The 10,078-nt window shown below is 37.4% G+C and overlaps 1 protein-coding gene and 1 long non-coding RNA gene across 2 annotated transcripts; both read left to right on the top strand.

The window, feature by feature from the left end:
• Positions 1–1,450: 1,450 nt before the first annotated feature.
• LOC117274411 (uncharacterized) lies at positions 1,451–1,677 on the top strand. The gene is made up of 2 exons (XR_004504516.2): positions 1,451–1,525; positions 1,614–1,677. It is a non-coding gene; the product is annotated as an uncharacterized lncRNA (long non-coding RNA).
• A 2,467-nt stretch (positions 1,678–4,144) lies between these two features.
• Positions 4,145–6,059, top strand: LOC104087288 (berberine bridge enzyme-like B). The gene has a single exon (XM_009591702.4). The coding sequence runs from the start codon at positions 4,194–4,196 to the stop codon at positions 5,898–5,900; it is 1,707 nt and encodes a 568-aa protein (XP_009589997.1). The 5' UTR covers positions 4,145–4,193; the 3' UTR covers positions 5,901–6,059.
• The last annotated feature ends 4,019 nt before the right edge of the window (positions 6,060–10,078 follow it).

The raw sequence follows: 10,078 nt of genomic DNA, 5'->3' as shown, positions 1-10,078 counted from the left end.
GATCAAATCCCAATTTACCAAAACCCTAGGTTCTTCACAAATCCTCCATGTTTCATAAATTTTCCATGTTCAATCTACTTATAATCCGTATATTTAACTTGAAAATGGGTGGAGTTTACTTACCTTGTATTGTAGATGAGAATCCCCCTCTAAAGTGCTCTCAAAATCTCCCAAGACCAAATGAAAATGTGTGAAAATATTGCCTAAGTCTTGGATTAAAAACCATCACTGGCCAGCGACTTCTGCACCTACGGCCACTTGATCGCATCTACGGAACCGCAGGTGCAGTCAAAAGATCGCACTTGCGATTCACCACTGCCTCCAGCTTCCTCACTTCTGCGGATGGGGAGCCGCTTCTGCAGGTCCGCTTCTGCAAACTTCTTCTGCTTCTGCGATCCACAGCTTGCCAGCCCAAGTCCGCATCTGCGCAGCCTCAATCACTTCTGCGGGCGCGTACGGAAAAGCCTCGCACTTGTGACCACCCAGCTCCAGCCTCAAGTCCGCTTTTGCGACCACTAGGCCGCTTCTGCGAGCTCGCACCTGCGGCCCTTTCACACAGGTACGATTACACTAGATCTGAATCCATCAGCAGTCCCCCATGCCCAAAACCAAGCACGGTTCCAATCTGATTCGCACCCTGGGACCTCATCCAATTACACTAACACATCCCATAACATAATACGGACTTGCTCGCGCAAGTCAAACACTAAAATAACATCAAAATCCATGGATATGACGCCCAAAACGTATGAATTCAACATGAAACTCAAAAACTTCTTAAAACACTTCTGCGCATCCGATTCCTATCAAATCACTCGGAATGATGCCAAATTGTGCGTGCAAGTCATAAATTACCATACAGAAATATTCTCAGGCTCGAAATCCTAAACGGGCCTCGATAACACCAAAGTCTACTCCAAACCAAACTTAAAGAATTTGAAAACCTTCAAAGCGCCAACTTTCCGAAACCTGATCCGAACACACGCCCAAGTCCAAAATGATCATACGAACCTATTGGGACCGTCAAATCTCGGTTCCGAGGTCATTTACCCAAAACATTGACTCAAGTCAAACTTAACCATTATAAGCCACTATTAAGGAACTAAGTGTTCCGATTTCAACCCTAACTCTTCCAAACCTCAACCAACCATCCCCGTAGGTCATAAAATAGTAAAAGCACATACGGAGAGTCTTAATTAGAGGAATATGAATCTAGAAAGCAAAACGATCGATCGGGTCATTACACAAGTGGAATTGACACTTATGATAATACCAATTATAGTGCACCGGTTCATGCAGTTATTGGAATGGCTGACTTTAGCTTGGACCAGTTCCTACTGATGTAAGCCTAGTCTTGCGCAAAATAATAGAATTTTATTTACGTAAAACACTAAAGTCACAAAATTGTCACACTAAAGTAATTGAACTTTTACCGTATACACAAGCTGATAAGTGGAGTTGAGTAGGAATAGCCGAATTTTGATACGTGCGAGTTCATGCAACAACCCAAGCATTGAGAATTGAAGTGTTACAAACATGGACTTGTACATTTTTTGTTACACACACATGCACACGTCTTAGAATTTTCTAAATTTCTCTTTTCCATTTTGCAGTATGTAAATGAAAATACTAGAAAGTTGGAAGACAGTTCTCAAATAACCAGAAGCTGAACAAACAAGAAAAGGGAAGAGAAACGATACATGCACTAGCTAGTGGAGTAAAACTATGTTATACAAAGTAGGCGTTTGGACATAAAGAATGGTAAAATTTGGGAAAATGGTGAAAAAAAATTTAAGTGAAAATGATATTTGAAATTTAGAGTTGTGTTTGGATATAAATTTTATTTTGGGTTATTTTTGAAGTTTTGTGAGTAATTTGAGTGAAAATTTTGAAAAACAGTTTTTTGCAGTTTTTCAAATTTTCGAAAATTTCCAAAATGTATCTTCAAGTGAAAATTGAAAATTTTATGAATAAACGCTGATTTTAAAAAAATATAAAAAAAATTTGGAAAAATCTTCCATCAAATTTTATGTCCAAACGGGCTCAAAGTATAGGAAAAGTTTATTCAAATTCATATATACTGTCATCATACATACACATCCAAAAGTTTTTTATTATCTTAAATTTAGCAGCAATATTTGTCTCAATAATTTGTTTTTTAGCTTATGCGCTAATTAGCTTATGCGCTAATTATTCTCCTCCTTTTCGAGATGTTTCTTTGTTGATATTCACTGGCTACAATATTTTAATTGGCCTCGAGACCTCCAATGTAAGTTAGGTGGGTCGAGAAAAATAATATTGTTTTTAAATGAAAGTACTTGGTCACTTTATTTACAACATTATATGCACATAAATATTACCGCAAGCTTAAGATGATAATAATAATAATAATAATAATAATAATAATAATAATAATAATAATAAGTTAGTCATGCACATTACGCTCTCGTTAGCATGGGTTCAGAAAAGGATCGGATCATAAATATATATTGTACGTAATTTTACTCTACAGTTATACAAGATGCTATTTTCAAGACTCAAAAAATTATTTTAGTTTTAATCTCTATATTAAATAAAAGTATATTATATAAATAAAAAAGGATGAAGAATAATATAAATAATAGGGAAGTAGGTAAGAAAATAAAAAAATCAATCTTTGCAGAGCAATCAGGCAAAGAAAGTGACAAATTAAATAGTCAAAAAAGGGTGACTAAGGGGAATCTTTAATCAAGGCAGGACAGGGACATCTATGCATCACGTGGTAATAATTTAACTACACATATTATATTTATATCAAATCATACTAATTTATTACCGTAAACTCTTAAATTAAGGTTAGAATATTTATTAATTAACTATGGTTTAACAATCGGAGTATATGTGAATACATATGCCAAGTATTCAGTGATTCGATATTTATTTGGACGGTTGTTACATATCATTTCTTAATATATTATTATATTATATTATTTTAATTTATAAATATTTAGATAGATTTTATCGTTTTATAATGTCATACATAAAAAATTTGAAGATAGTCGAATAAATTTACATGTGAATATATGTTTCACATGTAAATATATTCGAACCGTACCGAATAAATTTACATGTGAATATATGTTTTACATGTAAATATATCGGACCTATTATTAGACCCAGTATAAATATATGTTTCGCATATAAATTTATTCGGTACGGTTCGATATTTATATATTAAGTTTAAAAATGATAATGGGTCTAATATTTATAAAGAATGGGTCGAATAAGTTTAAAATTTGAGCCCACTAATGATCATGCCGTTAAAGAATGAGTCTAATATTTATAAATAATAATGTATTAATATAAATAATGTACAAATTTTAATGCATTATTATTTTTAAACTTAATATATAAATATATGTTTCACATGTAAATTTATTCGGTACGGTACGGTTCGATATTTTTTCGGTTTATTTTTATAAAATAAAAAACCTACCCTAATTATCGGTACGGTTATAGATTTATATAAAAACCTACGGTTTTATTAAAAGAAACCTAAAAATTGGTTCGACATGGTTCTGCCGATTTTTAAATATTCATTTTACATCCCTAATCATCACTAATAGAGAGAAATAGCAGTATTAGATTCATTCTTTAATAGTAGGGTCATTGGTGGACTCAAATTTAAACGAGGGTTATAATTTATTCATTTCGAATAACACAAGGGCATTATTAGACTCATTCTATTACGGCAGGGTCATTTTTGGACTCAAGTTTAAACGGAGGTTATAATTGATCAATTTCGAATACCACAATGGTCATTTTTTGAACTTTTCCCAAATAGATTTTATAGCAAGGGTAATATGAAGAAAAAACAAAGGTAACATGCGATCACACCTCACTACATATAAAGGATCTTCTAATTTTACATAAACAATGAATTTAACATAAGGTGCAATAAAATTAAAATAACCATTAGAATAAATATTACTAGTATATTTAAAATAAAATACAATACATAACAACAATCAAAATAAACAATAAATATTGGATGGGAATAAATTTCATGCACCCCCTAAAGCACGTGAAGCCGCTTAGCCCCCCGGTACTTTTCAATAGTACTATTATCTTTTTGTCTTCAAACTGCTCATACTGTCTAATATATACACTATTCCGGAGAGATCAAGCAAATAGTTGGAAGAAATACATAAAACATGTTTCCACTCATAATTCTGATCAGCTTTTCACTTACTTCCCTCTCTGCTACTGCAACTAGTGGAGCAGGAGGTGGAGTTGCAAATCTTTACACCTGTTTAATCGACCACAATGTCCATAACTTCTCTATTTACCCCACAAAGAATGATCAAAGTAGTAGTAATTACTTTAACTTGCTCGATTTTTCCCTTCAGAATCTTCGATTTGCTGCATCTTACATGCCGAAACCAACGGTCATTATTCTACCAAACAGCAAAGAGGAGCTCGTGAGCACCATTCTTTGTTGCAGACAAGCTTCTTATGAAATCAGAGTAAGGTGCGGAGGACATAGTTACGAGGGAACTTCTTACGTTTCCTTTGACGGTTCCCCGTTCGTGATCGTTGACTTGATGAAATTAGACGAAGTTTCAGTAGATTTGGATTCTGAAACTGCTTGGGCTCAGGGCGGCGCAACAATTGGCCAAATTTATTACGCCATTGCCAAGGTAAGTGACGTTCATGCATTTTCAGCAGGTTCGGGACCAACAGTAGGATCTGGAGGTCATATTTCAGGTGGCGGCTTTGGACTTTTATCTAGAAAATTCGGACTCGCTGCTGATAATGTCGTTGATGCTCTTCTTATCGATGCTGATGGGCGGTTATTAGACCGAAAAGCCATGGGAGAAGACGTGTTTTGGGCAATCAGAGGTGGCGGAGGAGGAAATTGGGGAATTATTTATGCCTGGAAAATTCGATTACTCAAAGTGCCTAAAATCGTAACAACTTGTATGATCTATAGGCCTGGATCCAAACAATACGTGGCTCAACTACTTCAGAAATGGCAAATAGTTACTCCAAATTTGGTCGATGATTTTACTCTAGGAGTACTCCTGAGACCTGCAGATCTACCGGCGGATATGAAATATGGCAACAGTACTCCTATTGAAATATTTCCCCAATTCAATGCACTTTATTTGGGTCCAAAAACTGAAGTCCTTTCTATATCGAATGAGGAATTTCCGGAGCTGGGCGTTAAGAATGATGAGTGCAAGGAAATGACTTGGATAGAGTCAGCACTTTTCTTCTCCGAATTAGCTGACATTAACGGGAATTCCTCTAATGATATCTCCCGTCTGAAAGAACGTTACATGGACGGAAAAGGTTTCTTCAAAGGCAAAACGGACTATGTGAAGAAGCCAGTTTCAATGGATGGGATGCTAACATTTCTTGTTGAACTCGAGAAAAACCCGAAGGGATATCTTGTCTTTGATCCATATGGCGGAGCCATGGACAAGATCGATGATCAAGCTATTGCGTTCCCTCATAGAAAGGGTAATCTTTTCGCGATTCAATATCTAGCACAGTGGAATGAAGAGGACGATTACAAGAGCGATGTTTACATGGAGTGGATAAGAGGATTTTACAATACAATGACGCCCTTTGTTTCAAGCTCGCCAAGGGGAGCTTATATCAACTACTTGGATATGGATCTTGGAGTGAATATGGACGACGACTACTTACTGCGAAATGCTAGTAGTCGTAATTCTTCTTCCTCTGTTGATGCTGTGGAGAGAGCTAGAGCGTGGGGTGAAATGTATTTCTTGCATAACTATGATAGGTTGGTTAAAGCTAAGACACAAATTGATCCACTTAATGTTTTTCGACATGAACAGAGTATACCTCCTATGCTTGGTTCAACGCAAGAGCATAAGTACAGTAGTGAATGAGATTTCAAATGTACAACCTTGAGAGATTCCGTTGTTAGTTTTCCTTGTTTTTTTTAATTCCCGGCTCCGCACCTGACTCGAACTCACGAGTATTGGTTGGAAGCCTAGTTATTTTCCTTGTTTCTTTTTTCTAATAAAATTGATCCTTGAATTATTGAACTGTTCTGATTTTCGATTTGACTTTCAAATAGATAAGTGTGCGATTTTGATCCAATCAACGTGTAAACCAACTAATGTTTTGGCACTCCTTTCAAGTCTTTATTACGATTTGAACCCAAGTTTTAATGGTTCAAAATTGAGACCCCTTGTTAACATTATATGATGATAAAAAATAAAGATAATCAATGACTAATGTTAACAATATGTTAATGAAAAGGTTGTGATCACTTATTTATTGGTTATAACTATATGTTAACAAAATGAAATTGGTAACATAACTATATGTGAACAACATGAAATGTTCTTAATTATACAATGATTATATTGTACGCACATGTAATGTTGAGAATAATATCGAATGACTCGTAATATCTCAATAATTATAACATTGAATTCGCATCTCGCTAACATATTATTAAGCCTCATTTATTAGTCAAAAAATATAATTTCTAATAAGAGATATGTGCATTTAGGGGTTTTGGCGGCTTTAGGTTTGGGGTCTAGACACTAATAATAACTTATGCAAGTGTTTTAGCGTAAACCACATACAACATAATCATATTCAGAACATTTTTTTATGGACTGATTTAAAATATGCAATAAATTACGAAACATTTTTTAAATTTATCCTAAAAAGACATGACCACAAGCAATTTACATTGTGTCACTTTACATAAAAGGAATGCAACAAAATACATCCAGACCGTTTTGTATAAACTGACTTAAAATCTATTATAGATAAATACTATATACCTCGATTTTCCGGTAAAAAAAATGGAATAAGGGCATGGAGGCACGAGATCAAAATCGAGATTGGGAGCCCTTCGTATCGAGACCCATAAAAAATGAACGATGTGTTCAGCATCGGGCAAAATAAAGCGACTCTCCCCGGACCCAGAACGAGTTCTAAACCTTGGGAAACACGATAAACGATTACACATGACGGATGCCGGTTACAGATTAGTAATTAACGAAAAAGAAAGATTTTTACCCTTTTTAGACTTGTACTAGGGATGAAACTCTCCTACTATATAAAAGAGAAGTTTTTCTTTTGTAACACACATTCTAACATGCGAATCAAGGCAATACAAATTTATTTCCTCCTTTCTAGCTACTGCAAAAGTTCTTATTTAACTGTTTTGTTTCATTCACAATTGGGCTCGAACCAAGGGTCCGATCGAGACCAAAATTACTGTTCAACCTAGGTTTGGGCTAGACCATAATATTACAAGTTGTTTGATCGTTTATTTTGTCTTTAACTCATTTATCTAATATTCTTGATTATTTATGTTGAATCAATCCACGTATCCTTAAAATAGCGTACATATAATTGCTATCCGATTTAAGAGTAAACAGTTTGGCGCCCACCGTGGGGCTAAGGATAATAGTGATGATTTGATACAAATCTCCATAACACACTATATTTTACGCTTGCTCTTTAAAGTCTTATTTTAAGGTCAACTTAAAAATGTCGAATTCGCAGTCTGCCCACTTGAACGTTGACGCTGAGTCTGGCCATCATAGCGAAAATAATAATTTGGTGCCTAGCAACGAGGTGCCTCCTACTGATCCCAATGGTGTCCTAGTTGTAGATCCAGTCGATGCTAACTCACATGTGGCTATCGACGTCAATCTGCCAACTGATCCCGATAATAGCGTTCGCGGGGAACCCCGACCAATAGCTCGAGAAGCGCCTAAAGGCGAAGGTGATGGGGTAATCCTAAGGTTAATCTTCAAAATGTTTCAGGCTCAACAAGTGGCGATATGGTAGCTACAGAATCAAATCCACGCCCTCAGCAAGGTTGAGCCCGATCAATCCCGGAAAAACATCTGAAGAAACAAGCAGATCACCGAGAGATCGGGTAAAGCTGAGTTGGGGTCAATCTCGAGATAATAAAACTGCTTGAAGTATTAACAAAGCGGGTAGAGTTAGGTAAGAAGAAAATTGAGGCTAGTTACAACAAGGTGGAAACATACAATTCCAGGGTCGATCAAATTCAGGGAGCACCCCCGACCCGATATTGAAAGGGTCGGATTCTAAGAAGTTTATTCAAAAACCTTTTCCTCCGAGCGTGGCACCGAAGGCCGAAGCCGATCCCAAAGAAGTTTCGTATGACCGATATCCCCAAATATAACGAAACTACGGATCCGAATAAGCATGTGACCTAATATACATGCGCAGTCAAAGGGAACGACTTGGAAGATAATGAAATTGAGTCGGTGTTACTGAAGAAGTTTGGGGAGACTTTGTCCAAAAGGGCGATGCTATGGTATCACAACTTACCCCCAAATTCTATTGACTCATTTGCTATGCTTGCAGATGCTTTCATAAAGGCCCATTGCAAGGCCATCAAGCCCGATACCAGAAAGTCGAACCTTTTCAAGGTTAAACAAAGAGACAACGAGATGCTTAAGGAGTTCATGTCAAGGTTCCAGATGGAACATATGGACATGCCTTTGGTTGAAGATGATTGGGCCGTTCAAGAATTCACTCAGGGGCTTAACCCCCGAAGCTCCTTGGCTTCACAACAGTTAAAACAAAATTTGGTAGAGTACCCAATAGTAACTTGCGTTGACATCCACAACAGGTACCAATCAAGATCGGGGTTGAGGACAACCAACTCGGAGCCCCTTCTTGGTCTGTTTATCCCATCAGGGCCGACGATAGATCTAAGAGAGTCGTTGATCATAAGCCAAGGCCGGTCCAGGATTGGTACAAACCATACGGCGTGGACCAAAGGGTAAATGGGTCCGGGCGTCACCCCATAAGGAACGAAACGATAGGCGATTGAGGGCGCAGTAGCCGAGATCTGATAAGAAAAAATGGTTTCACTAGGGTGTTCGGGAGTAAGGAAGCACCGAGATAATCATAGTATAACTTCAACGTTGATGTTGCCATAATCGTGTCACCCATCGTGCACATCAAAGAGACCATGTGGCCCCGACCATTGCAGTCTGACCCTACCCAAAGAGATACTAACTTAATATGTAAGTATCATGGCACTTATGGTCACAGGACTGAGGATTGCCGATAGCTAAGAGAAGAAGTTACCCGATTATTCAACAACGGGCACCTTCGAGAGTTTCTAAGTGATCGGGCCATAAACCACTTCAGGAACAGGGAGGCCAATAAATAAATCGAACAAGATGAGCCTCAACACGTCATCAAAATGATCATTAGATGATTCGATGTCCCCCAAGGATCAATGATAAAGTGCCTATCACAAGGGAAAAATGCACCCGAGATTATCTCCCAGAAGGAACCATTTCGTTCAGCAACAAGGACGTCGAGGGCATCATGCAACCTCACAATGATGCGTTGGTAATATGCGTACTTATCAATAAATCTCGAGTTAAATATGTGTTGATTGATCCAGGTAGCTCAGCCAACATCATCAGATCAAGGGCCGTAGAGAAATTGGGGTTATTGGACCAAATAGTTCTAGCAGTCTGGGTGTTGAACAGATTTAACATGGCATGCGAAACCACTAAAGGGGAGATTACCATATCGATGAACACCGCCGAGACAATCTAAGAGACAAAGTTTTACGTGATCAAAGGGGACATTTGGTATAATGCTCTATTCGAAAGGCCGTGGGTTCACAACATAGGGGAGGTACCCTCGACCTTGCACCAGACATTAAAATTCCTTACACCAAGAGGAGTCAAGACGGTCTACATAGAGCAGCCGGCCACGAAGGAGTTTTTTGCAGTCAACGAGGTAATCCTCATGCCTGCAGTTTCGACATCAAGGAATGCGGGCCGACCAGAAAAGAAGAAATTAAATAGCAATCACTGATGTCGATCTTGACCGAATTGGAGGAATGAGGAATAGACGATAAGGATGATTATGGAGTCCCGAGATCGTTCATAGCTCTTGAAGACACCGACAACACTAAATCGATAGTTGAAGAGTTGGATCAAGTAATATTAATAGATCACTAACAGGATCGAAAGGTATACCTAATCACGGGGTTAACCCCTGAGCTCAGGAAAAAAACTCATTGACTTTATTAAAG

The sequence above is a fragment of the Nicotiana tomentosiformis genome, chromosome 1 (genome assembly GCF_000390325.3).
Source record: "Nicotiana tomentosiformis chromosome 1, ASM39032v3, whole genome shotgun sequence".
Lineage (NCBI taxonomy): Eukaryota > Viridiplantae > Streptophyta > Magnoliopsida > Solanales > Solanaceae > Nicotiana > Nicotiana tomentosiformis.
The sequence above is the reverse complement of the archived record's forward strand: the minus strand, read 5'-3'. Positions and strand labels throughout refer to the sequence as shown.

Coding starts and splice junctions, on each gene's coding strand:
- LOC104087288 (XM_009591702.4), top strand. CDS start 4,194: ATGTTTCCACTCATAATTCTGATCAGCTTTTCACTTACTTCCCTCTCT.